This window comes from Osmia bicornis, chromosome 13, assembly GCF_907164935.1.
Source record: "Osmia bicornis bicornis chromosome 13, iOsmBic2.1, whole genome shotgun sequence".
Lineage (NCBI taxonomy): Eukaryota > Metazoa > Arthropoda > Insecta > Hymenoptera > Megachilidae > Osmia > Osmia bicornis.
In genome coordinates, this window is record NC_060228.1 from 725,256 (window position 1) to 753,140 (window position 27,885).

General features: G+C 36.0%; 4 protein-coding genes and 2 long non-coding RNA genes across 7 annotated transcripts in view; 3 read left to right on the forward strand and 3 right to left on the reverse strand.

The window, feature by feature from the left end:
- LOC114881348 overlaps window positions 1-4,502 on the reverse strand; it is a 42,967-nt gene extending 38,465 nt beyond the window's left edge. Inside the window, exon 1 of the mRNA XM_046288472.1 lies at window positions 4,285-4,502. Coding sequence (XP_046144428.1) covers window positions 4,285-4,330 — 46 coding nt within the window. The 5' untranslated portion in view covers window positions 4,331-4,502. The remainder of the gene's footprint in view (window positions 1-4,284) is intronic.
- A 2,149-nt stretch (window positions 4,503-6,651) lies between these two features.
- LOC123988431 lies at window positions 6,652-8,247 on the reverse strand. The gene is made up of 5 exons (XR_006830022.1): window positions 8,148-8,247; window positions 7,528-7,990; window positions 7,253-7,439; window positions 7,039-7,170; window positions 6,652-6,949 (listed from the first exon to the last, which is right to left on the reverse strand). It is a non-coding gene; the product is annotated as an uncharacterized LOC123988431 (long non-coding RNA).
- Window positions 8,248-11,864: 3,617 nt separating this feature from the next.
- Window positions 11,865-13,900, forward strand: LOC114882025. The gene is made up of 5 exons (XM_029198909.2): window positions 11,865-12,203; window positions 12,350-12,480; window positions 12,599-12,768; window positions 12,854-12,931; window positions 13,042-13,900. Exons 1-5 carry the CDS (start codon window positions 12,090-12,092, stop codon window positions 13,140-13,142), a joined length of 594 nt encoding a protein of 197 aa, XP_029054742.2. The 5' UTR covers window positions 11,865-12,089; the 3' UTR covers window positions 13,143-13,900.
- A 1,579-nt stretch (window positions 13,901-15,479) lies between these two features.
- Window positions 15,480-16,541, reverse strand: LOC123988442. The gene is made up of 4 exons (XR_006830051.1): window positions 16,162-16,541; window positions 15,883-16,069; window positions 15,669-15,800; window positions 15,480-15,579 (listed from the first exon to the last, which is right to left on the reverse strand). It is a non-coding gene; the product is annotated as an uncharacterized LOC123988442 (long non-coding RNA).
- A 1,010-nt stretch (window positions 16,542-17,551) lies between these two features.
- LOC114881757 (exocyst complex component 1) lies at window positions 17,552-21,486 on the forward strand. Of its 2 annotated transcripts, XM_029198615.2 has the most exons (11): window positions 17,552-18,387; window positions 18,466-18,620; window positions 18,793-19,020; window positions 19,142-19,378; window positions 19,450-19,690; window positions 19,760-19,977; window positions 20,045-20,235; window positions 20,317-20,684; window positions 20,757-20,902; window positions 20,974-21,168; window positions 21,233-21,486. In XM_029198615.2, the coding sequence occupies exons 1-11, from the start codon at window positions 17,940-17,942 to the stop codon at window positions 21,383-21,385; spliced, it is 2,580 nt and encodes an 859-aa protein (XP_029054448.1). In that variant the 5' UTR covers window positions 17,552-17,939; the 3' UTR covers window positions 21,386-21,486. The 2 variants fall into 2 exon arrangements, with proteins under 2 accessions (XP_029054448.1, XP_029054449.1); XM_029198616.2 differs by lacking the exon at window positions 21,233-21,486 and having other exon boundaries at window positions 20,987-21,162.
- Window positions 21,487-25,708: 4,222 nt separating this feature from the next.
- Window positions 25,709-27,655, forward strand: LOC123988423. Its single transcript, XM_046288449.1, has one exon. The coding sequence runs from the start codon at window positions 25,709-25,711 to the stop codon at window positions 27,653-27,655; it is 1,947 nt and encodes a 648-aa protein (XP_046144405.1).
- Window positions 27,656-27,885: the final 230 nt, after the last annotated feature.

A 27,885-nucleotide genomic window follows, 5' to 3' on the forward strand; every position in this document is an offset into this window, starting at 1 on the left:
GTAAGAAAGTCAAAATTTGATGAAAAATCTTACAAGTGTATATTGGTAGGATTTGTACCAAACGGATATAAAGTGTGGAACGTAGAAAATGGGAAGTTTGAGATAGTAAGGAATGTAATTGTTGATGAGGTTAATTACTTAGAATCTCGGCCTGTAATTAAGGGAATACATTCAAAAGGTGATTTATGTGAAACTGATGCATCTCAAGTGGTGCCTAAATCAATAGAAATACAAAGTGAATTTATAAATCTGATAATGAAAAATCAGATGTGTTAAAAAGGAAAAAATCTGATAACGATGAATCAGATATGGTAGAGCCGAGAATAAAAGTAATAGTAAATAATGTAAGAAATAAATCTGTAACTGAAACAGATGTAATAGGAGTGTTAGGACCGGAGAAAAATCGAATAGGAGAATTAAATGATAATATAGAACCTAGAAGGAGTGACAGGATTAAACAACGAGCTTCTATTTCGTATAATGAAATAGATGTTGACAATGATTATCTTTTGTGCGCTCAGTCAGTGCTTTATAAAATTCCGACTTCATTTGAGGAAATAAAAACTAGGGAAGATAGAGTTAAATGGGAACAAGCTATTGCTGATGAGATAAATTCACTCGAAATTAATAGAACTTGGGATTTGGTATCGAAGCCAAAGGATAAAAACATTGTTGATTGTAAATGGGTATTCGTAATCAAAAATGATGAATTCGGAAACCCATTGAAATACAAAGCTCGACTAGTGGCCCGTGGTTTTAGTCAGAAATATATGGAAGATTATAATGAGACATTTGCACCTGTTGCTAGAATCTCAAGCTTTAGATTCCTTATAGCTTTTGCAAATCAGCATAATTTATTAGTTCACCACATGGATGTGAAAACAGCGTTTTTAAATGGTATTTTGAGGGAAGAAATTTATATGCGAATTCCTGAGGGCGTTAAATGTAATAATGATAATCAGGTGTGCAAATTAAACAAAACTTTGTATGGTCTCAAACAATCTGCTCGATGTTGGTTTGAAATGTTTGAGAAAGCTCTTGTAGAGAAAGATTTCCGAAATTCATCAGCAGATCGCTGTATTTATACATATATTAGATAGAGGAAATATATTAAAACATATATATGTGGTACTATATGTGGACGATCTGGTGATAATAACTGCTGAAATTGAGACAATGAAAAGTTTCAAAAATTATTTAAAAAATAAATTACAACAGATTTAAATGAAATTAAATTATTTCTTGGAATTAAAGTGGAAAGAACTAATGAGCAAATAACATTAGATCAGAGTACATATATTAAGACTGTACTTAAGAAAATGCTAGACTGTAAACCTGTTAGTACACCTCTTCCAAGTGTAATAGATTATATGTATAGCTTTAAACTCGGATGAAGAATATAATGCACCTTGTCGTAATCTAATTGGATGTTTAATGTATATAATGATTTGTACTAGACCTGATTTGAGTATTGCTGTGAATATTTTGAGTCAATACTCAAATAAAAGTAGTAGAGAACTTTGGCAAAATCTTAAAAGGGTTCTTAGATATCTAAAAGGGTCTGCTGGTATTAAATTAACTTATGTTAAAAATGATTATAAAAATTTATTGTCTGGTTATGTGGATTTAGATTGGAGTGGTAGTGATCAAACGGATCGAAAGAGCACAACGGATTATTTGTTTAAGTTACATGAACGATGCACAATTTGTTGAAATACTAAAAGACAAGCATCGGTAGCTGCCTCGTCTACAGAAGCTGAGTATATGGCTCTTTTTGAAGCTGTGAGAGAGGCACTATGGTTAAAATCATTAGCAATTAGTATTAGTATCAATGTCTCCGATCCAATAATAATATTTAAAGATAACATGGGTTGCATTCATATTGCGAATAATCCGAGCAGTCACAAACGATCGAAGCATATAGACATAAACTACCATTTTTCAAGAGAACAAGTTGAGAAAAATGTAATAAAACTTGAATTTATTTCTACAGGTAGCCAACTAGCAGACACATTGACAAAGCCATTGCAAGCAATTAAATTCCTGGAATTCAGGACAGGAATGGGCCTTAAATAATTATACTGATTGATTAATAAGAATTATTTTGTTTTTGTGTGTTATATGATATGTATAGTTAGTATGGTCTGGATGGGTTTTTTCTGGGTTTCCCCATTCCTAAGCAACGAATGTTGGACCATTTGTATTTTGTTTCCAGAAGTAGAGTCATAATAGAACATAAGTAAGATGATCTGTACGGTAATTTTTGTGTTATGGTTATTAAATTTTTGATAGATTAAATTAATGTTAAGAATACCGACTTATTTTTGAGGGGGCCTGTTGGATTATCTAAAATAATCTTGGCGCAAAAATAAGCCGAGTGTTGAAGGACATTGAAAGCATGTCTTTGACTTTAACGGTTCTTAGGTTGGGACCGATAGCCTGTAGAGTTACGCTCGGAAAAGGCCTGAGCAATAAACTCCAGGTACATCTATTTTTAGTTTTTCTTAAGTGGACCCAACAAGGGCTTTTCGTCCATGATTTTCTTTTGGCTTACTTCTTCGTTAGCTCTGGTACCATGCAGACGTCTTTCGTGTGTTTTTAGCTTATAATAAAGTTAAAGAATATAAGTGTTTAATGTGTTTCATTTATATTTAACCCATTTCCAATATTTTCTAATTGCCAATTGAGTTGCCAAACTCTTCCTTTCATATATGGCTTCCAAACTTTCCAGAATTTCTCTCACTGTACTCCCTGTACTTGCGAACCCGAGGAAGGAATCCAATAAATATTCCACAATTACATTTTTGGCGACCCTTTTGGCTTTAATCTAAATATAGAGTTATATACTATTTAATACTAAAAAGGCCTAATCGCTATATTTTTTAGTCACTATAGTTTCTTAAACACTATCACAATATATTGTTCCCTTATAATCACTATATTATTAGTCTGTCACTTTTTTTGAAACACAAAGTTAATAATGAAATCGTTCACTGGGCCCATAACCTATTGGATATGGGTAAAATAAATTCTAGAATACAGTTTATTTCTTTCAAATCTATTGTATTAAGAGGCTAGGAAGGACATCTTTACTGCTTGAAACACTGACACGAAGTGGCAAGAAAGCCTGTAAGGACAAGACGGAAAGTCTATTGCCCACTTATAGTATCAAAAGGACCAAAACTGCATTCAGTCTATTACCCAGGCCCTCAGGTATAAACAGTCCCAGGCCTATAGGTCTGGTCTTGACATCTGGTCTGTAAATATAGCTTTGAAGCACGCAGTGTTTCCCAAATATAAAATAAATTTATTTTTGCTTTCTAGCTGACGCATTATAATTATTATCAATAATCCAACAGTTAAAATATAATTAATTTTAAATGTATTGTTTTATTTAAAATAAGTTTGTATTAAAACATTGTTTCATTAAAAAATTGTTCTATTTACAAACTATTTCAATTATATAATGTTCAATAAAAAATAGTTACAAAATAACGTTTTTTTTTATCATAACTATTATTTCTCCAAAAGTTGTCCAAAACAAAATTTTGGCAAGAGATTTCAAAAAAATTATAGTGTCTTAGTATCATATTTCCAATTTATGGTCACTATACGTTAAACCATAGTCATACAATAACAGCCATTCTTGGCTTACCACACAAAATGATAAAAGAATATTGTAACTTAGTTTTAAATATTTAATCTAATACCAAATAGTAGACATTAATTGATAACAGTTAATAAACGATTTAAATTCTTTGTATTTAATTAATGTAGAAAAATTTGGTATATTCCTAGCAAACGGACGGATCACCGATTTTGATGTGTTATATATTCACATCAAATTTCAAAAAAAAAAAAGGAATTTCCGCAAAAAAAGACAAACACCTTAATAATGTATGAGAAAAGACGAATTTAACGATATATAATACGTCAAAATCGGCGATCCGTCCGTTTGCTAAGAATGTTCCAAAAATGTCATGAATTTCTCAATACAGATGATATACAAAATAATTTTAATCCCTGATGAGAAGTTTCATCAAAGGTCAAAACAATGAAACATTAAAAACTATTGCCTTTATTTGGGAGGATTGGATTAAATGAAAGAGAAAAAGCCATAATTATTGAGCTTATTTTGATTTTAAATACCTTCAGAGACTTAAAAAATATGTTTTATGATTAATACTAAACATTTTCAAAGTATAACAAAGATAACGAAAGTCGATATTACGTAAGATTTTTTGAATAGCTAAATATTATAACGAACGAATGTTATTAACTTACCAATTCGTGTATTTTGAACGATCGGTCGTAGCATATGTCGAAACATTTTTATTATTTATAAAGTGACTTTTTGTTAGTTTTAAATAAAACGTAGATATCTACTTCAGACTTGACACAATGGCTCCAAATATCTCTAGCAGACATATAATAGAACGACCATGGTACGAATATTGACCTGCAATAGATAGAAGGGAAAATTACTTGTGTTGCGCGTACCATTTGCGGTATGGGGAAATTTAGGGAGATAAATATAACGTGGCAGTGGCAAAAAGGAGGTTGTAACGTGAAACGTTATCACGTGAATATGTCTAGAGTGGTATGGCGACATTGACATGGGAATATTTATCGAATAGACTATTGTATCGATATGTCTCGAATGTTCTTCGAGGACCTTTTGTATCGATGGCTATAAATTAAGAGCGGAGTTTAAACCATCTGCGTGTACGCTCGTATTATAAAATAAACAAAGCCTAAAGTTGTAAACCCCTCGACGTGGGTGATCGAGCTGAGAGAAGGCCGGAAATCCAGAGAATGGAATAGTTTCACTTAGTAAATTCCTAAAAGACTAATTTATGATAGACCATAGCCAATTCGTTGTTTTCGACCAAGTCACGAACGGTCCTTAAAAGTAACGAAGTCTTTTCAATATCCTGCCTTTTCATGCACTCTAAGAGGGTCGTAAATTTTCTCAAGAGTTGCCTTTGGCAAGTACAAGGTCTTGTCTTTTCCTACTTTCTCTGGGTCCCACGCTTTCTCGTAGCACATGTGCGCTGCAACGTTCTAGCATCTTGGCGGAGCGCCTCCACTTCCACGCGCCCGAGGGTGGACCACAGCCAGGAGAAGGGGCCTACGCGAGACGGGGTGGACTCCTCCACCATTGGACGAGGGATGATCCTGAGGGAGGATCCAGGATCCATCAAGGAAGGGGAATCGACCGACGACGCGCGAAGATCTCCTCCGCCAAGCGTTGAACGTTCAGAATGATTTTGTCGCTTGACTCTGCAAAGTTGTTCTCACGCCGCAAATAAACATCATACCTGATTAAACAGTTTGATTAAATTCTTAAGATTAAAACCATAATCAACAGTGAAACATAGTTTATTTGTTTTATTTTCGCGCCTTGCGAGCGGAGCGCCTTCGCGCTCCATGAATCACCTTACCTGCGCCTAATTCCCCAGAAATCCCTATACACCGTGAACGGACACGCAACAAGGTACAATATCAATCATAGTGTCCGTTCGTCTAGTGAAAAAGCACTGACTTTGGAGTCCAAGTTTAACCGCAAGAAATATCATAAATCTAATTATTTAATAAAAGCGTTAAAGTAATTAACATAATCATCTGATAAAAGCTTTCGAATATTCAATAAATCTAGTGTATTTCAATAGTCATGTAATTCAATAGTCTAGTGTATTTTGTAATTTCAAATAAATCATTGAAATTCTAATTTATTGAATATTCGAAAGTTTTATCAGATGATTATGTTAATTACTTTAACGCTTTTATTAAATAATTAGATTTATAATATTTCTTGCGGTTAAACTTGGACTCCAAAGTCAGTGCTTTTTCACCAGACGAACGGACACTATGATTGTGTTGCGAACCTCGCCTGTATGTATGTGTGCAATATCGTGTGAATTTAGCTGCAGGCTTGTAATCGCAAGTGTTGAATGAAATGTAATATGGCGACGATGCCATAAGAGTATGGGCCGTATTCAAAGATCGTCTTATTCGAATAAGCAATGCTTAAGTCGCTATGTATTCAGAGTCGGAGAATAAGACCGACTTAGTTAAGAAAACGATGAATAAGCTTTGCTTAGTAAAGTCCGTGGTTAAGCAATGCTTATTTGACGTTCTGCTATTTCCGTCGATTTTCTACTGTAACAACCAATGAAAATGATTTTTGAAACTGTAGCATTATTTGTTAGAGCGGCGCTTTTTGAATTGAATTTTAACGCTATCGCTTAAATTAATTCAAATAATTGAGCGTGCAATAGACAGAGCCAAATTTATTAAGTCAAAATCAATTCAATTGAGAAAGTAACAATTTTATTATTACTGTTATCACATACGTTATAAAAATCTTTTATATTTAAAGTTTCATTGTGAAATACGAACACAAAATAACACAAAATTAAACTTACGACTGAAATTATTTAAAAGAAAAATTTATATGTAATTCTTTGTATTGATGATGAATCCTAAAAAATGAAATAAAAGTAGTTGTAGCAAACTTATCGATTATTGAAGATCATTAATAAATCAGCAGTATGTGATTGCAAAAGATATTGCAAAAATCCTGTGGTTTAAGGTATAGGTTGTGATATGACTGAGGATGAGGGTATTTTAATCAATAAATTAAACCAATTTGAGCTGAAAGAATAATGATTATTTATTCGATCGATAGACACAATAAGGTGAAAAAGCCTTGCAGCATGAAAAACCCCTTATTACATTTCGTTTGACACAATTACACAATGAAACATACGGGCAATCAGTGCTTCACGTGTAGCAAATCCATCAATGCCATTAACATTTTCCACGTTTCCTAATAATTCTTCTCCATCTTCATTTTGGTTTTCAATTTCATCTTCTTCTACAAGAATGCCAAACACCGAACGTTCTTTCTACTATCTGTCGAGTCCTGATCTGGATTTCATTGTACCTGTATCGATCAAATAATTTAATGTTAATTTGTGCATCAATCAGTTGAGTAAACAAGTAAATAAACAAGTAAAACAGTATCAGTATTACCTTATTTCTTCTTCAGTCTGTGGATTCCGCAGGGGTGTCATGAAAAATATCCTTTTCTATTTCTGTACATTTCTTCCATGTTGTTGAATGCTGTTAATCTAATGTGGGTGCAATCAATAGCGCCATCCACATCTGGTAAATCAATTACATTGTATATGTATGTATATATGTATATGTAAATATAGAAAAAGTTATAATGATATAAAATCCACACCTGGTAAACCAATAGCTCCGTTTCCCTGTTCCAGATTATTGAATAACCTGCGATTTTGAGTGGAATTGTCTGGATCCCTGGAAAACTTGATATACTCCGTCATCAGACTGCCTATTAGTGAACTCACCCTAAATACTATGCGGGAGACTGTGGGCTGAGAAACATTCATCGTGTTTCCCAGAATAAGCTACAATTACAGTACATATATAGATAATTTTTATTTTTTTCTATTTCTTTTAAGAGTAGTGATACTGATATATATTTATATGACTTACTTGAAAACTTGCAGTAGCATAATACCGCAAACACAATCTCTTCTACCGTATTCGTGTACCCTAACCTACTCTCTCTCGTCCCATCACTGCACAATAACACCTTCAAACGCGTGCTTAAGTCCTCAATATTGTCGACTTAAAAACGTAACCTCAATAAAGCCAAATAAGAACTCGTTTTCTATATACAAATAAGGCGGACTTATTCGACTATAAATTCATAAGAGCTTAAGATTTTATTAAGCATCGACTGTGAATCTACACCGATAAGCATTTACTTTTCTAAGCAAATGTTTAAGCTCAGACTCAAGACGTTGCTTATTCGGCGGCTGTGAATCTAGCCGATGTCTTAAGCATGTATTTAAGCCCAGCTTAGAAATAAGTTGCGACTGTGAATACCGCCCATAGAAAGGTAAAATATTCAGCATCGTATAAGCGTGGATCAGCTGCAACAGTTGCCGGAAACCTGATGAAATATGTAGTACAAATTAACCAAAAAATCGAACTGTACTTTTCTGTCTTTCATTTTAATGACTATTCACAGAATAAAATGATAATAGTTGTAACGAATAAAAAATAAAACTAACAAACCGTAAAAAATTGAAATTTCTTTATATCCTTACATTCTATCCTAACCAATTTTCCTCGTATGTCTTCGCATTTACGTATTGTAATAAATAGAATAACAGTAATATCTAATTGAAGAAATCACTTTTGTATCACGTACATACATACATATGTATATATATATAACTTAAATATTACAAAAAATATAAATAAAGGAAGCAGTTCAACTCTTTTTTTAACTGCTTCCCAAGTTAATGTACGTCGAAATGTTAATGTAATAAAAATGTATTTTTATGTATTAAAAAAACGTTAATGCATTAAGAATCAGAACTGAAACCGTAAAATCGGGATTCGAACTGATTCGCCTAGTTTCTTAATTCAGCCATATTGCCATGGACGAAATTATATTATTTTGTCGATTCGTCGATGCTGCTGCCACGTGCTTTAGCGGCTTGAGCATCGAGCCGATAACGTAGAAATGACGAGAGCAGCTGAACTCTGCCAAACCCGCAGAGCTCACACGGACACGTGGGACAACGCGCTTGTGTTAGATCAGGCCTGTCCATGTAGGGGAATTTACTCCTGGAACACATGTTTTGGGTCCCCTTCCAACGCTGCTCCTTCAAGTAAGATGGGACCGAGGAGACAATACCGCCGCTAGGAAAGACGAAGAGACGGTAGTCGGAACCGTCCCATCTTATTTGAAGGAGCAGCGTTGGAAGGGGACCCAAAACATGTGTTCCAGGAGTGGATTTCCCTACTTGGACAGGCCTGTGTTAGATGAAACAACTGCGGTAGGGGAGTCATTGGGACGTCGTGGAGAGGGTAAAAATTTGTCCCACGCCCCACGGTTCTGGCATCACTGCCTATGATGCATACTTACAATATTTGTATGCCACGGCCATCCTGGGTCAGGCCCATAGACATATGAAATATAGACGGAGCCTTTCTACGAGGGGTAACTGATAATCGCGGTAAGGGGGAACTCATCTGACTTCGACTATTTTCGTAAGCGCAGACTCGGGTATGTTCGGCTTTTCGCATCCGTACGATGAGTTGCATTGAACTTGTAGCAGTTCAAATTCACTACGCATTCACGCCGCGTCGATGAGTGAATGCGTGACCAACTTCACTGCGACAAGTTCAATGCAACTCATCGTCGGTGTATTGTCAGTCCCATCGAAATTGTCGCAGTGAAGTTGGCGCGCTACGCCGCCGCGGCTTGAATGCGTTAGAGCGCCAACTTCACTGCGACAGCTTCGATGGGACTGAGTGTACGCTGAGTCCCATCGAAGTTGTCGCAGTGAAGTTGGCCACGCATTCACTCACCGAAGCGGCGTGAATGCGTTAATGAATTTGTAGCCAACTTCACTGCGACAACTTCGATGGGACTCGGCGTACATACACCGACGATGAGTTGCATTGAACTTGTCGCAGTGAAGTTGGCCACGCATTCACTCACTAACGCATTCACGCAGCGTTGGTGAGCCGATTTGTAGCCAACTTCACTGCGACAAGTTCAATGCAACTCAGCGTACATGCATACATGTGAAATGTGAGCCGAATACTACCGAGTCTTGCCGGAATAAGTCGAAGTCAGACGAGTCCCCACCTCGCCCCGATTATCAGAGCCCCCTTACCTAAAGTAGCAGTTTATGCTCCGTCTATATTTTCATATGTCTATGGTCAGGCCCTCCAAACTCCCGTATTTCATGCTGTAACGAAAATTAGTTTTGCGTAGCAAATCCAGGCGGCGCTGGTATCAGTACAAACACATATAAATGATATCGGTGAGGAATACACACACACACACACACAAGCATATGGTCCCTATATACGTGTACACTGAGTTGCAATGAACTTGTCGCAGTGAAGTTGGCTCCAGATTTACTGACACATTCACGCCGCGTCGGTGAGACGATGGGCGAGATCGACTCACCGACGCGGCGTGAATGTGTCTGTAAATCTGGAGCCAACTTCACTGCGACAAGTTCATTGCAACTCAGTGTACATAGTCTTACTTATTCAAAACTTTGAAAAATAAAAATAATGAAAGGGGAAAAATGACAACAATATATGTATAAAAAAGAAAATATATTAAATTTTTACAAAAATATAATAAATATATATATATCAATAATAATATACAATTAATCACAATCATACATACAATAAAACACACACTCTGCTCGCAGATTATACTTAATATATTAATATCACGTTAATGGTTCTATATATTGTATATGTAAACTTAATACTTACAATCTTCTTCTTCTTCTTCTTCTTTTCATTTGCATCCAGATGTCTTGTTGCTCTATTTTAATAGAGGCAGCCTCTGACATGCAATATTTATTACAGCCTCTGTAATAAATATTTTCATTAACAATTATTTACATATGCTATAAAAAGTATATAAGAGTTATTACCAAATAAGTTTAATGTTGGAACTGCTGATGTTAATCTTTTCCTCATGAAGTATTTTTCTTTAAAGTAGCTGCCACACATCACCTAGAATCTCAGTTTTTAGGTGGAAGCACCGACTTTGGGTTGTCACATACTTCCACTCACTGCGCCATCCTCTTCTTATCCTTTCTCTCTTGGAGGAAGAAGAACATCTTGCTGTTTTCGTTAATACACCCTCTGATGCTGCATATTTTCTTCCTCGTGTTTTAAAGATACATTTTAATAATTAAAATTAAATATATTACTAAAACAGTAATATAAACAGTTAATGCTTTCAGTAATAATTTTAAAAAATTCTGTACTTAATTTCTATCTTCTCCTCCTGTTGCTGCATCTCATCAGTAGAAGTTATTGAAAAACCTAAAAACCTAGAAAAAATTTCAAAAAATATCTTTTTAAATAATAATAATAGCAATAGTAATAATAATAGTAGTAATAATAATAATAGTAATAATTATAATAATGGAATTGACGAACCTGGAAATTCTGTCACCCACTGTGCGCCATATTTCTTCAGTCTCTTTAAATTTTGAAACAATTAAAAAACGCGGCGACAAATTTCGCGGGAACATGACGTCACGATATCTTTAGTTGTGTGTTAAAATCAGTGATACAAGCTAGGCATGCAGAGTGTAGGGACCTACTTGTAGCGCGCAGGCGCCCGATCAGTATTACCAACTCCGTTCGATCAGGTAGTAAAAAAAACGACGCTGAAGCGCTCTGCTCGCGGCGCGGGTTTTAATAAAACACACTTTGCGTTTAAGAATAAATGGAGTTTGAATTTCTTTATTATTTTTGACTTTATTCTTTCCAGAAATTGAATCAAGACGGGTTGAAGCTTTGAATCGTTCTGAGCTTGGCGGTGAAGATCTTCGATCGATGTTGGCTGCCATCCCCTCCTCGCTGGATCCTGAATTCTCCCTCAGGATCATTCCTGGTCCAATGGTGGTGGGGCCCATCCCTGTCCGGAGGCGGTCCCTCTCCCTGGCCAAAGAGTAAGTATAATAAAGGCTGGTTCAGACACGGCTAGTAGTTTAGTCGAGTGGCGAGTAGTTTAGTGTATGGACACTAGAGTTTAGTCGAGTAGTTTAGTAAAACGGTTTAGTCGAGTCGATCCGTTTCATTGGATTTTGCTGGTCGAGTAGGCTTCTCCCACCACTAACTAGCCTTCGGGACAGACCTGTCCGGACGCATTTCTTTAGTCAAGGGTATATCTTGAACTCTTGATTTTCAAAGCTCAACTGTACTAGTCCGGACACTTTTCTATGCACTAAACGGTTTAGTAGTAAGTAGCTACTCCCCACTCGACTAAATTACTAGCCGTGTCTGAACCAGCCTTAAGAGGCGACACTCTGAGAGAGAAACTACTTGTAGAGTGAGACAAAGTGATCCTACCCATTTAAAGGGCCATTCGGCAATCTTCGGTTTTGACCGTGAACAGTCGTGAGCGCGCGACAAGTTTGTACTGTGGATTCGCGTACATAACCTATATTGTGGAAACTTCTTTGTTAGAATGCTCCAAAAAGCAAGAGTTTATGGCATTTCAGACCGTCCTGAACCGGGAATTTCCGTACTTACCTGGCAGGTACCAGGTAGATACGAAGTGCACTGTGGCTTGGTCATTTCTGTTGGAAACGTACAACCGTGAGGTTTGTATATTTATCAGATATCGTTTCTTGTTCTACGATTTTGTTCCGTTTTCTACTTTCTGCTGTGTGTTTTCTGCTTTGTGCTTTCTATTTTCTATTTTCTATTTTCTGGTTTCTGTTTTCTGTTTTCTGTTTTTTGTTTGCAGCATTTTTTAAATATCAACATGAGTGCTCCAAAACGAAGTGGAGTTTCATGCTCTTACAAAAATTGTACAGCAAGATTCAATCGAGGAGGGGAAGGAGTACATTTTTTTAGATTTCTTAAGAATGGAGACTTGTAAGTATTATAAAGTCATATGTGTGTAACAATATAAGAACTTAGGTACTATAGAAACATAAATCTTGGAACAATAACATGCTTCAAGTATATATATTTATATCATTATGTTCTTTAGATGCAAGCTCTGGCTTCAGGCATGTGGTAGAGAAGATCTTCCGTCTTTGGAATATCAACACTACCACAAGACCCGCAGAGTATGTAGTAACCATTTCGAAAAGAAAATGTACATGGGTCCTTCCAAGTCCAGGTTATTACCAACAGCAGTTCCAAAGCAGATTGAGTCTGGTATGAATATTATACAAGTATTAATTGTATTAACCATTTAATTGTAGTAATTGAGTAATATATTGATCTCTTATTTTCATATCAGATACAAATATTCAAGAAGAGAGCGGTAATAATCCTGAGTTTCAGCCTCCAGCAAAAATTCGTGTCGTAGACATAGCAGGTAAAAATACATTTAAGTACATAATAAGAGTTTAATATATAAATACATAAGAACAAATAATTTAGATAAATGAGAATAAATATTTTTGATCTTATATGTTTGTTCTTTAGCAATTTCAGGTCCATCTCATCAGGGAAACATTACATCAATCGGCTTTGATGCGTGTTCAGACGCCAGCATCGATATCTGCAGGGACACCGAGGCAGCGTAAGCTTGAGAATGAAATTTCTAATTTAGAACGCGAGAATTTAGAGCTAAAAGCGGAAGTGTTAGAACTTGGAAATAATGAGTCTAGTTTAAGTACGTTTCAGGGTTTATGCAAAATATTTTTATCCCCCAAAATAATTAATTTTGTTAATATGCAAGTTATTCAAAATAATAGAAATGTTCACGGTAGGCGTTATACGGAAGATTTTAAAAAGTTCGCAATATCATTGTATTTTGTTGGGCCAAAATATTATCGGCAATTTTTATGGTGCACTAAGAAATCCAGAAGCATCTTTTTACAATCATTTATTTACTTTAGAAAACATCTTTTTTTCAAACGCACATTCTATTTTACCTCGCACCCATGTAGGGAAAAATATGTATGATTTATGTAGAAATGTTACTGGTTTTATTCACCCTTGCGACAATTTTCCTTTACAATATTTATTAAAGTTATTTATTAGATTAAGAATTTATTATACTCTTACATACAGCAATAGGGATTTTAAAACTTGTATTAGAAAAGATAGGAAACTTCATATTGTATTAAATTTGTAAATTTATGTTCAAATATATCATCCGAAACCTTTCCTCCTACTATTGTATAATTGTATAATTTATGTTGAAATATATCATCCGAAACCTTCCCTCCTACTATTGTATAATTGTGTAATGTATGTTCAAATATATTTTCGAGAACCTTCCCAAATCTTATTGTATAATTGTGTTATTTATGTTCAAATATATTTTCTAATACTATCATTTTATTATATTTTTTACTTTCCCACTTTTCAATTATGTAAAATTAATGTAAATACTTCGATTAATAATATACAGAAAAATTGACTACACAAAAAAATTTCTAGTTATAAAGAGTAATACATCCAACTCATTCAAACTTCCCGCTCGTTAATCCTACCCATTTAAAGGGACAGCAAAACCTCAACATCAAAGGTGCCGCCGGGAGTGTCGCCTCTTGTTATAACCTCCTCTTTGCCCTGGCTTCGGTTCACCCTTGGGCGAGCGGAAGATGGTGGTGCTCCGCCAAGACTCGAGAACGATTCCGTGCACACGTGCTAAGAGAAAGCGTGGGATCCAGAGGAAACGGAAGATAAAAGGTCTGGCGCTAGCGAGTCAAGGCAACCCTTAAGAGAATTTACGACCCTCTGTAAATAAGCAGGATGTCAAAGAGACTTCGACAGTTTCAAGAACCAACATGATATTCGTTAAGAGTAACGAATTAGATACGGCCCGCAATAAATTAGTTTCTTAGAAATTTCAAGTGTGACAGTCTTATTTCTCCGGATTTCCAACTCTCTCCCAGCACGATCACCCGTGTTGAGAGTTTTACAATATCTTATCTATTGTTTGTACATTCCTTTGAATTTTGGCTCCTAATTTATGAGCATTGATGTAACATAATGCAGACATGCTGCAGTCATAGGGCCGTATTCAGAGTCGCAACTTAATTGAGGACTTAAGACGTTCTTTACAAAGATCATCTTATTCGAATAAGCAATGCTTAAGTCGCTATGTATTCAGAGTCGGAGAATAAGACCGACTTAGTTAAGAAAACGATGAATAAGCTTTGCTTAGTAAAGTCCGTGGTTAAGCAATGCTTATTTGACGTTCGGCTATTTCCGTCGATTTTCTACTGTAACAACCAATAAAAATGATTTTTGAAACTGTAGCATTATTTGTTAGAGCGGCGCTTTTTGAATTGAATTTTAACGCTATCGCTTGAATTAATTCAAATAATTGAGCGTGCAATAGACAGAGCCAAATTTATTAAGTCAAAATCAATTCAATTGAGAAAGTAACAATTTTATTATTACTGTTATCACATACGTTATAAAAATCTCTTATATTTAAAGTTTCATTGTGAAATACGAACACAAAATAACACAAAATTAAACTTACGACTGAAATTATTTAAAAGAAAAATTTATATGTAATTCTTTGTATTGATTATGAATCCTAAAAAATGAAATAAAAGTAGTTGTAGCAAACTTATCGATTATTGAAGATCATTAATAAATCAGCAGTATGTGATTGCAAAAGATATTGCAAAAATCCTGTGGTTTAAGGTATAGGTTGTGATATGACTGAGGATGGGGGTATTTTAATCAATAAATTAAACCAATTTGTGCTGAAAGAATAATGATTATTTATTGGCTCCATAGACACAATAAGGGGAAAAAGCCTTGCGGCATGAAAAACCCCTTATTACATTTCGTTTGACACAATTACACAATGAAACATACAGTCAATCAGTGCTTTACGTGTAGCAAATCCATCAATGCCATTAACATTTTCCACGTTTCCTAGTAATTCTTCTCCATCTTCATTCTGGTTTTCAATTTCATCTTCTTCTACAAGAATGCCAAACACCGAACGTTCTTTCTACTATCTGTCGGGTCCTGATCTGGATTTCATTGTACCTGTGTCGATCAAATAATTTAATGTTAATTTGTGCATCAATCAGTCGAGTAAACAAGTAAATAAACAAGTAAAACAGTATCAGTATTACCTTATTTCTTCTTCAGTCTGTGGATTCCGCAGGGGTGTCATGAAAAATATCCTTTTCTATTTCTGTACATTTCTTCCATGTTGTTGAATGCTGTTAATCTAATGTGGGTGCAATCAATAGCGCCATCCACACCTGGTAAATCAATTACATTGTATATGTATGTATGTATGTATATGTGTATATAGAAAAAGTTATAATGATATAAAATCCACACCTGGTAAACCAATAGCTCCGTTTCCCTGTCCCAGATTATTGAATAATCTGCAATTTTGAGTGGAATTGTCCGGATCCCTGGGAAACTTGATATACTCCGTCATCAGACTGCCTATTAGTAAACTCACCCTAAATACTATACAGGAGACTGTGGGCTGAGAAACATTCATTGTGTCCACCAGAATAAGCTACAATTACAGTACATATATATATATAGATAATTTTTATTTTTTTCTACTTCTTTTAAGAGTAGTGATACTGATATATATTTATGACTTACTTAAAAACTTGCAGTAGCATAATACCGCAAACACAATCTCTTTTACCGTATTCGTGTACCCTAACCTACTCTCTCTCGTCCCATCACTGCACAATAACAACTTCAAACGCGTGCTTAAGTCCTCAATATCGTCGACTTAAAAATTTAACCTCAATAAAGCCAAATAAGAACTCGTTTTCTACAAATAAGGCGGACTTATTCGACTATGAATTCATAAGATCTTAAGACTTTATTAAGCATCGACTGTGAATCTACACCAATAAGCATTTACTTTTCTAAGCAAATGTTTAAGCTCAGACTTATGACGTTGCTTATTCGGCGACTGTGAATCTAGCCGACGTCTTAAGCATGTGTTTAAGCCCAGCTTAGAAATAAGTTGCGACTGTGAATACCGCCCATACTCTTATGGCATTGTCGCCATATTACTGTTGCGCGTGGATTTCAGGTGTCTAGGGATTTTTGGATATATGCTACGTGGGTAAGGTGCCCGTGGAGCGCTAAAGCACTCTGCTCGCGGCGCGGGTTTTAATAAAGTACACTTTATTTTGAAGGAAGAATAATAGTTTATGTTTCTTTATTTTTAGACTTTATCTTTTTATGAAGAATGTATGCAAACGGGTTGAAGCTTTGAATCGTTCTGAGCTTGGCGGTGAAGATCCTCGATCGAAGTTGGCTGCCATCCCCTCCTCGCTGGATCCTGAATCCTCCCTCAGGATCATCCCTGGTCCAATGGTGGTGGGGCCCATCCCTGTCCGGAGGCGGTCCCTCTCCCTGGCTTCGGTCCACCCTTGGGCGAGCGGAAGATGGTGGTGCTCCGCCAAGACTCGAGAACGATTCCGTGCACACGTGTTAAGAGAAAGCGTGGGATCCAGAGAAAACGTAAGATAACAAAAGGTCTCGCGCTAGCGAGCCAAGGCAACCCTTAAGAGAATTTACGACCCTCTGTAAATAAACAGGATGTCGAAGAGACTTCGACAGTTTCAAGAACCAACATGATTTTTGTTACGATTAACGAATTAGATACAGCCCGCAATAAATTAGCTCTTTAGAAATTTCAAGTGTGATAGTCTTATTTCTCCGGATTTCCAACTCTCTCCCAGCACGATCACCCGTGTTGAGAGTTTTACAATATCTTATCTATTGTTTGTACATTCCTTTGAATTTTGGCTCCTAATTTATGAGCATTGATATAACATAATGCAGACATGCTGCAGTCATACTCTTATGGCATTGTCGCCATATTACATTTCATTCAGCGCTAGTGATTACAAGCTTGCGGCTAAATTCACATGATATCACACACATACATACAAGCGAGGTTCGCAACATTACATTTCATTCAGCGCTAGTGATTACAAGCTTGCGGCTAAATTCACATGATATCACACACATACATACAAGCGAGGTTCGCAACAGGAGCTTGGAGGGCCTGCGGTGACCTAAGAAAGTGTAAGAAAGTACTAGAAGGCTAAAATTTTATTTGACAAATATTTATGAAGGATTAAAATTGATAGATGTTATTATTAATGTAACATTAAAGTGCTTGTATTAGTTTAAAATTAATAATAGAATTAAAAACGAAAATTTGAAATTAAGATATATTAACCTACTAGATACTGAGAAATTGTTGACCAGAGTTTGAAATTATACAGTTTTATAATTTTGTATATGAAGTAACATTTATTTTTATAGACTTTTTAAAATTAATTCATTAATGTACGACAGTAATAAAACAGTGATGGTTTTATATTAGCCATAATTGAACTATAACTACAATTATGGCAGCGATAAGACATACATTACAAAGAGAAGTATTCACACCTAGTGATGAGAAATTATTAAGTATATGCTATGTTAGTAAGGCATATAAAAAGAAAAAAACCAGCTTCTTGTGTTTAACTACAACAACAGATACACCTTCAGCTTTACTTTTGTATCAAGTAAAGAAAAATGACAAAAATGTATTTAAAAAGAAACAGTCATGGTCATTAAATGATATTCAAACTGTAGATGGAGTTAAAAATGATTCTATGGATATAGAATTTCATATAGATAAAATATATAAATGGGCTGCAACAACAGCGCAAGAGCGCAAAACATTTTTAAGCAATTTATATACTTACTCTTGTAATTTAGCACAAAGACCTCAATTTAAAAATATCCCAAAAGAATGGCTTATAGATCCCAGTTCTTTGAAAGAAAGCGACAGTATTACTTTCACACCAGGTAAATATTTACACCACGAAAGTATTTTACTTTAAATAGTATATACATATTTTATGATTTTATGTATAAATAAATAAGAACTTCTTACATCACCTATTTCATCCGATTACCAACCAATTACTGAAAAGGAAGCTATTGATTTGAAACAAATGATGGAAAACTGCAAATATGCTGTCTCTAATGCTGAATTATTTATGGAAAATCTATCTAAGGATCTCTCAATTCTAGATGGGGTAAAGTTGAATCTTGATAAACTAATTAATTTCAGCAAAAAAGTACTGTTACAATTTAGAATTACATATATATTTGTGCATTTTGGAAATAAGGTTATTAAATAGTGTATACAAATTATATCTTTTCCTAATGTAATAATTTTATATTTTGTTTGTAATTATTGATATGTAGGAAAATGTACAATCAGTTTTGGCATCGGAAACACGTGTAACTCAGCTGATGAATAGTATAGAAGAAGCAATAATTGAAGCTTCAGTTGCTGAAGCTCGTCTTGCAACTTATGATGAAGCACTTGGAAGAATCAGAGAGGTTATGGCTCGTGTGGGCCAAAAAAATCAAGCTATCCATACAGCTAACAGTAATGCCAGACTTCTGTTAGATCAATTAAACACAGTAATTGTAAGTAATTTTTAAAAGTATACGAAATGTATAACAACAATGAATACATTTAACAATACTTTATCTGCGCTTAATCAACTTCATGTATTTTATACAAAATTTTTAATTTTAATTTTGTAAGTTACAACTAGATATTTTACCAACTCATCAGCATACTTTAAGTGAAGCTGAGCTTCCAGGAGACAAAGAAGAACTTAGTGAGGCAGGTGCTGTTCTTTTAAAAGCAGTAACTGCTTCTTTGCCACCAGGACTGGACAAATTGAGTGCAGTCACCGAACAAAGAAGACGACTTGATAAACTCAGAGCAAAATTTTCCATAATTGTGGCCAGACATCTAAATAATCTCTTCATACATTTGGTATATCTGTTTACATAAATAACGAAAATTTTGAAAAAGATGTATATTAAACTATATCGTGCATCTTGTAGGGTAACGATGTTGGGGATATGTCAATGTCAATAACTGATTTAATTCTTCCAACACATCAAACAGTTCATCAGGAACTTGAACCATATACTGAATTGATGCAGTTACTAAGAGCATTAGATAATAAGGCTTTTGTGCAGTTAACCAAAGTTTATACAGATACAATGAGTAAGTTGTACAAAAGAGATTTAAAACGATTTTTTGAAGAAGCAAAAAATAAACTTATTTGTAAACGTTTCCAAGGTATGCCTATTTTTATCTGTAATAATAATAAATTACGTTTATTTCTTTAATAAAAAAGTATTTTTTAAGCAAGCACATCAAAATCTAGTGGTCAAAAAACAGAAGATTTATTGAACCCAGCACCTATTTGTCTATTGAGTGGTGAAACATGGGCACCTGTAGGAGAAGGAAATCTTTTGGATTCAGTTTTAGATTGTATGCTTTCGCAAATGCAACCAGTTTGTCTTGCAGAACAAGCTTTCTGTATTTTATTCTTGCAATTAGATTCTGTTCTTTCCCCATCAAAAGTACGTAAATTATTTGTTTGAATATATTGTAACAGTTTGGAGCTAAATATTTATTTGAATATGTCAGAGCAGTGAAATAGAAGAAACAGATAATATTAGTAACGGAGCAGCAAGTCCTGAATCAGTAACATCTACTGCCAGTAAACGATTAGAACGACAAGTTAACGAAGAAGTGCGTGCTACAATGGCAGCCATATTTCCATCATTGGAAACTGAATTAAATAATTTTATCAATTTTCTGGACAAAATTGATAGTTTGTGCGTTTGTGTCATAAAATTTACTTAACACCATTTCAAACAAAATTTATTTTCGTACTAATTTACAGTTCAACATTTTAGTTGGTGTATGTATGTCTTAGTACGTTTATCACAACATGTTATGTCAGCACAAGATACTGGCTCTTTTTTATCTATGACGTTCGCTTCTGCTTTAATTCAAGTTAAAAGAGCGTTTGACAAATTCATGCAAGCACAATTACAATCAATTCTATGTGATACAAAAGTTAATCGTAGAAATAAATGTGGTATATTGCCATATGTAGAAAATTTTGAGCCATTTGCAAGAACAGCAGAAAAGATTTTCAAGAATTCAGACAGAAAAGTTGACCTTGAAAAATGGTATACAAAATTAGTGAGTACGATGTTTGAAGCTATTGTAATTCACAGTAGAGATCATCATAAAACTCCACAAGAAGTTATTAAAATGGGTAAGATTTTTTAATTTGTCATTGGTCTCTTTATTTACTTATATTATTTATATAATAGTTGTTAAATTTTAGAAAATTTTCATCATCTGTATGACCTTCTATCACAATTAAAAATATCTGTTCTTGATCATGAAAGGAAAGAAGCAAAACAAAAGTATCAAGATGCTCTACGTGCATATGTCACACAATATTTTGGAAGACCTCTAGAAAAACTTAATGTTTGTTACTTATATTTCTTAATTTGTAAGATTAATTTTAAAAATTATTATAATACATAATATACTTACAGCTATTCTTTGAAGGTGTACAAGCTAAAGTTGGTGCTGGAGTTAAAGAATCTGAAGTTAGTTATCAAATGGCTTTTAGTAAACAAGAGCTTAGGCGTGTAGTAAAAGAATATCCTGCTCGGGAAGTTAAAAAGGGTTTGGAAAATTTGTACAGAAAAGTTGAGAAACATCTGTGTGAAGAAGAAAACTTATTACAGGTAAGTAAAAAAAATATATTTTACTGTATTTTTTATTTTCATGGTATATATTTATTCGTTTTAGGTTGTTTGGCGTGAAATGCAAGGTGAATTTATTGCACAGTATATATACATTGAAGAATTAATTCAACGATGTTATCCAGACAGTATGGTAACACTTGAATTTACTATACAGGACATTCTCGAATTTTTTTCGGAAATAGCGCGATCGCATTAAAAAATTCATTATTTAAAAACTCTACCGTAAATAAGTGCGTAATGTATTTTAATAGTTCAAATGAAATGTAACAGTAATAAAATAATGCAATTTCTTCACAAGTCACTCTAAATTCTGATTGCACTGAATAATTAAGGGGGTAGACGTGGGTAATACAGCGAGGTAACATTACCGGCAAAAATGGGCCTAAAAAGGGGTTTACGAGAATACACTTTTTGTCCTCACAGGAGAAGATTTGGGCTGGATGATGGCTCATTCGAAAGAGGAAGGTCCAATGCAGGGCGGTCCGGTCATGGTTCAACGAGATTGTGTTCATATCTAATAATATGAGTGTCTAAAGTAGAGTAAAAATCGACAAAATACATCCGCAGAATCCAAGTATTTTTAAATGACTAAAAGAGTTTTGCGACTCAAATGGTGACCAGACCGCTCTGCATTGAACCTTCCTCTTTAAGTGTAATGAACCCTTATTTAGATAAAAATCTTCTCATATAATGACGAAAAGTGTATTCCCGTGAAAGCATTCCCACAGACAAGTTCCGCCATTTTGTGGATAATACAGAGCAAGTCACATGACAAATTTAGTTCAGCTAGTGGTTAGGAGATGGCGCCTACTCAGGAGGACTATTTCAAATTGTTTATTTAACTTTTATTCAGTTGTCCTGAATTGCTGTTGATAATAAGTAAAAGGTTTATTGAATTAACAAAAAGGAATTGATACATGAGTTCTAACACGTGCTTCTGTCTCCATGTGCCGTGGGAAGCCTGTTCTAATTGCGCAATCTACATCGCTTCCTATAGTAGCGAGAGGTGTCGCCACTCGCGTAATATAAATTTACCCTTCTCTCAACAATCGATCGAGCGGATCGGTGATCTATGCTCCGGTAAAGTGTATTTTTGCGAATATATCTAAAAATTTGTCGCTGTGATTAACCTTATAGTGATTAGACGCTAAATAATTCTATTCCATATAAGAAGAAGGTTTCTAAGAAGAGTGGAGTGGCAAAATACTGTCGGGAATACCTCGGACCCCGGCCCGAGGGGCATGGGCAACGAGGAGGACGCCGTAATGGCGGAGACAACATCTCTGACCGGTATAAAAGGCAAAAGTTCCAAGACCAATAATATGAAACAAATGAGTAACACCTACCCCCTTAAAAGAAAAGGTTCAGAAGAACTCTTGGAAATCAACAAAAAGGAGAAAATGGCAAACGCAAGAGATGACGCTAAGACAGAAAAGAGGACTAACCTCTATCCGAATAGCCATGTGGGTCCAGCCTTCGTGGAAGTTAAACTCAAGAAACAAATGCCAAAACGTTCTAGAGCGCAAAACCTCATACACATTGCCAAAGCTGTAAATCTCATGAATGCGGGGGTTACCGATATGAAAGCCAGAGGAAACGGAGCAGCTGATCTTAAATTTCCCAGCAAGGAGCTGGCCAACTCATTTGTACACAAAGTAAAATCCGAAGCAAGTGACTTGGAGGCTTTCATTCCACATTACAGGATTGAAAAAAGGGGTCTTATAAGAGAGATCCCTCTTGATGTCTTCATGGAAGAAATCATCTATAAATCAGAATCACCGGTCAAAATAATTAACGCTATTAGACTCAATAGGAAAACATACGATCAAGAGAATAAAAAAGTAAGCTGGTTGCCCAGCGAAACTGTGTTAGTTACCTTTGAGGGTAATACTTTGCCGAATCACCTCAAAATATATGGGATTCTGAACATTCAGGTCCACATTTACATTGAGGCGCTTAAAATGTGCTTCAAGTGCATGAAGTATGGACACACATCAAGTCGATGCAGAAGCACCTGCGTCTGCCAAGTGTGTGGTGATGCTGACCCGGAGGACACTCATCCCTGTAAGCCTGGTGACAAGCTCAGTTGCCTACATTGCAAAGGAACACACAAGACGTTTGCACATGAGTGCAACGTTTACAAATATAATAAGGAAATTCAGGAAACTATGGCGTACCAAAGTGTGGGCTACTGGGAAGCCAAGGAGATTATTAAAAACACATCTGTAGAAAGCCTTCACTCAGGCCATTCTATCACCCCTTCCCAGATTAGACTTGACAAAAAAAACTTCCCAGCGCTAGTACCGGTATCCACGGATAATGAATTCAAGCTAAAACAGATAGGCGGGCATGCCCGTCCTTCTATCATTGAAGAAAAATGGAGCAGGAAATCTAATCCAATCATGGTAAACACCAACCCAACAAAAGAAATAACACCACAAAACACTCCAATTGTCTCTCCTATACCCTTGTCCACTTGCAAGGAGTTGGAGACATCGAACACAAAGCTTATTCAGCAAAAAGTAGTTCTTCAGCATCACCGCCCAATCACTTCTCATAAAATTAAACTAATAGACTCCCCAGCAGGGAGAAGTGACGTTAATAAAAACCAAATTCACCTTTCGATAGGCACTACTCCAAAAACATCAAAGGACCATAATATCAAACAATACAAAGGAGCAATTAGTAAAAAATCATCATAAATTATGTCCCATTTAAAGCTACTACTTTGGAATTGTCGCAGCATTCTGAACAAAAAGGAGGAGCTTATCAAGATCTGTAGTGAATACGATATTGTAATTCTTACAGAAACCTGGCTTAAGGAAGGATATCATTTCTCCTTACCTAAGCACAATATTTTAAGAAAAGATCGGCCTCATGGCAGAAATGGTGGAGGGACAGCATTAGTTATCCGCAAGGATATAAAGTTTGTCCCTGTGAGCATCCCAGATTCGGATCTTCTGGATGGAGAAATGATAGCTCTGGAAACCACCAACTTGACACATAACATTGTTGTAGCAGGTTGTTACAGACCTCCCCAGGATCAGATGAACAAGAGTGCATGGAACAAAGTCGTTGAATCTCTCAAAAACAGAGGTAATCTAGTTCTAGCAGGAGATTTTAATGCTCATCATCCCATGTGGAATAACAACACGGTGAATGCGGCAGGGGAAAACCTGGAGAAAATACTAACGGACCACAGTATGATAGTCCACAATATCGATAGCTTTTCAAGAATAGACAGCAGATACTCCACGAAATCCAACATAGACCTTTTTATCACAACCACAGATATTGCGTATCTGGTGGATACCAGACAATTGGAGGACACGTTTGGATCCGATCATTTTCCTATCGAAGCGACAATTGAAATTAAAAAACAACTCCATTTCAGGAAAACCAATAGGCTTTCCACAACAAGAACGGATTGGCAACAATATAGAACTGAGATGGACATCTATTGGGATACATTCTTCACGGAAACCTATGTAAACCTCCCAGTAATCCGGAAATATGAAATCTTCATGGACACAATGAAGAATGCCGTGGTCAAACACACTCCGAGCAAAAGAAGAAACTCTGAAAAGCAAGCAAGCATCTGTCGCAAAGGTAATCCTGCACCTTGGTGGGACTTGGACTGTGACAAAGCAGTCAGGAAAAGAAAAGCCTCGCTGAAGAAGTGGCTGCATACCTTAAAAACTGAGGACTGGATTGCCCACAAGAAGCAAGTAGCTGAAGCTACCAAAATTTTAGAAAATAAGAAAAGATCGGCCTTCAGAACATTTGCAAGTAAGCTTAGTCACAGCTCAAATATAAAACATTTCTGGAACACCATTCGTAAATTCAAATCAAGGTGGGTATCCACCTCATCGATGCCGCAAGGACAAGCCCACGATCTGGAGCAGCAGGCTGTTAACAAAATCTGCCCTCCTTGGGTGCCCAGTGCTCCTCCAGTCAAAAGTCACGCTGAAGAAAATCCATTTTTAGATCAATCGTTCGACTTCACGGAATTCCTGGTTGCCATAAACCAATGCAAGACTTCATCAGCCCCAGGTCCAGACAATATAGAATATAACATGATACAACAACTATCAAGCAAGTGTAAACTTATACTATTGGACATTTACAATGACTTGTACAGAGGTTCAAGCTTACCGGAGGATTGGAAAAAATCCTCAGTTTTCTTTATCCCAAAACAGGATGGTAAACGTCTCAGACCCATTACCTTATCGTCCTGTGCTTGCAAACTCATGGAAAGACTGATCAATAATAGACTTCAGCACTGGTGTGAATTCTGTAACCTGATCCCGCACATGCAGGCTGGATTTAGACGGGGTAGGTCCTGCATGGATAATTTGGGGATCCTAACTACTTTGGTAGACACTGGTCATCGTGCTAACAAGTAGCAGCTTTTTTGGACATTGAAAGTGCATTCGACAACGTACAAAGAGACATCCTTCTGTGCAAACTTAAAGAATTAAATATCACTGGTAATGCCTACAACTTCATTGCAGAATGGATGACTGACAGAAGCACTGCATTTCATGGAAGTGAGTATCTAGAGATAACGCATCAGGTTCTAAGAGTACATAAGGGTGTCCCTCAAGGGGGTGTACTGAGCCCGCTCCTCTTCAGTCTCTACATAAGCAGTGTTACGGACGGCATACCAGAAGGGGTGACAGTTACGTTATTCGCTGACGACATAGCGGTCATCTCACAAAATAGTAATTTACATGATCTCAGATCACAACTCCAAAACGCGGTCAATGTAATTAAGAACAATCTGGAAAGCATAGGATTTAACCTCTCAACAGAAAAAACGGAGCTGCTGTCCTTTGGGAGGTCTCCTCACAAACCGGTCCAAGCAGATATAACCCTGGGTGGACACACCATAAATTCCAGGCCGGTAGCAAAATATCTAGGAGTAAACATAGACCATAAATTTAAATTTAGGGAACATGTACAGGCAGTACTTACCCAGTGTAACAAAACTCTAAACGTCATCAAGTTTCTCAGGGGAACGTGGTGGGGTTGTGACCCTCAATCGTTGATAATCATTTATAAAACTCTTATTAGATCTAGAATAGAATATGGCAGTATGTGGTACCTTCCCTCTGACAATAGATCCAGGGCTCAATTGGAAGGTATCCAAATGGAGGCCTTAAGACTGGCGATGGGGTATAGAAGATCCACCCCAACTAATGTTATTCTTGGTGAGACCAAACTTCTAAGTATTAAGGATCGCACTAGCTACCTGGGCTCCAGGTATGTGTTGAAAGTACTTACAAATGGAGCGAATCCCTTTATAAAAGTTTTGGCAGACTTCTGTGAGGTATACAGGAACCAAGAGCATATTTCTAACCCTGAGATAGATAAGGACAGACCATTGGTGCGGATCATCAATTTAATAGAAGAATTCACTCCTCTCCTAGTAAGACTACCCAACCTAGGAATCAACACAGCTGAATATGCTACACAATACACTCAACCAAAAATAGAAACAGAGTTCATATCCAAATCAAGAAACACTCCAAACCCGATGGAAATCTTCCAGGATACTATACATAATAAATATCAAAATCACAAAATAATTTACACAGATGGGTCGAAATTCGACAACTCTCCATCGGTTGGCGCAGCATGTGTTATTCCTCAGGACAATTACATTGGTAAAATCACCCTACCTAACCAAGCTTCGATCTTCACTGCAGAATGTATAGCATTGGAATTGGCCACTGACTATATAAATAGGTACCACCAACATTCATACGTGATCTGTACAGACTCACTCAGCCTGGTACAAACTTTGTTCAACCCAGGTATCGGTCCACAAACGAACAGGCACATCATCAATATTAAAAGCTCTCTTCGACAATTCAAAGTTAATGCACCAAACCAGGAAGTTGTAGTTATGTGGGTACCGGCTCATAGAGGGATTGAAGGGAATGAGCTGGCAGACAGGCATGCCAAAGCTGCAGCACAATCGATAGTAAAACAACTAAGTCAGGTCCCATATACCGACGTTTTTCCCCTCCTTAAACAAAAGATTAAGGATAGCGCTGATATTGAGTTGACAAGGCAAGGCAGATACAAAGGGACGAAATACTTCAGGGAATTTTATGCAAAATCTAAGGCACAGCCTTGGTTCCACAATAAAAATCTGTCAAGACACACAACGGTTTGGATAAACAGGGCAAGAGCTAACCACTTTCACCTTAAGGCCTCTTTGGCAAGGGTTGGCATGGCTCAAGATACTAGGTGTCAATGTGGCTACCCTATGGAAGACATTGACCACATTCTCTGGGATTGCACTCTGACACGTGAATACAGGAAAGAAATGTTACAACAGCTCAGAGCAAAAGGAGTGTCACCGCCATTCTCAATAGATACTCTTCTAGTAACACCAAACATTTCGGCCTTAAAAATTATTGAAGTTTTCTTAATTAAAAACAGTTTGAAATTGTGATTTACATATCCAAAGACTAAGTTATAATTGTACATAGATGTAAACCTCGATTAGCTTGTATATAGTTTGTAAGAAGATAGAGTTTAGGGATTAGATTTATGAGCAATAGCAAGAAACGAAAGTTCCTAGAATGTACAAAGTAACATAGATAAACCATTAATACTTATACTTGTATCTATAAAATTTTTGTATGTTTTATAATAAAGAGAGACACACATAGGCCCGAGAGG

Excerpts from the sequence above, each read along its gene's own strand:
- LOC114882025 (XM_029198909.2), top strand. The coding sequence starts at position 12,090 with ATGGCATTTCAGACCGTCCTGAACCGGGAATTTCCGTACTTACCTGGC. Across the intron at positions 12,769-12,853 it reads TCCAAAGCAGATTGAGTCTG|ATACAAATATTCAAGAAGAG; the intron begins GTATGAATATTA and ends TTTTCATATCAG. Across the intron at positions 12,932-13,041 it reads TCGTGTCGTAGACATAGCAG|CAATTTCAGGTCCATCTCAT; the intron begins GTAAAAATACAT and ends TTTGTTCTTTAG.
- LOC114881757 (XM_029198615.2), top strand. The coding sequence starts at position 17,940 with ATGGCAGCGATAAGACATACATTACAAAGAGAAGTATTCACACCTAGT. Across the intron at positions 20,685-20,756 it reads ACAAGAAGTTATTAAAATGG|AAAATTTTCATCATCTGTAT; the intron begins GTAAGATTTTTT and ends GTTAAATTTTAG. Across the intron at positions 20,903-20,973 it reads GACCTCTAGAAAAACTTAAT|CTATTCTTTGAAGGTGTACA; the intron begins GTTTGTTACTTA and ends ATATACTTACAG.
- LOC123988423 (XM_046288449.1), top strand. The coding sequence starts at position 25,709 with ATGACTGACAGAAGCACTGCATTTCATGGAAGTGAGTATCTAGAGATA.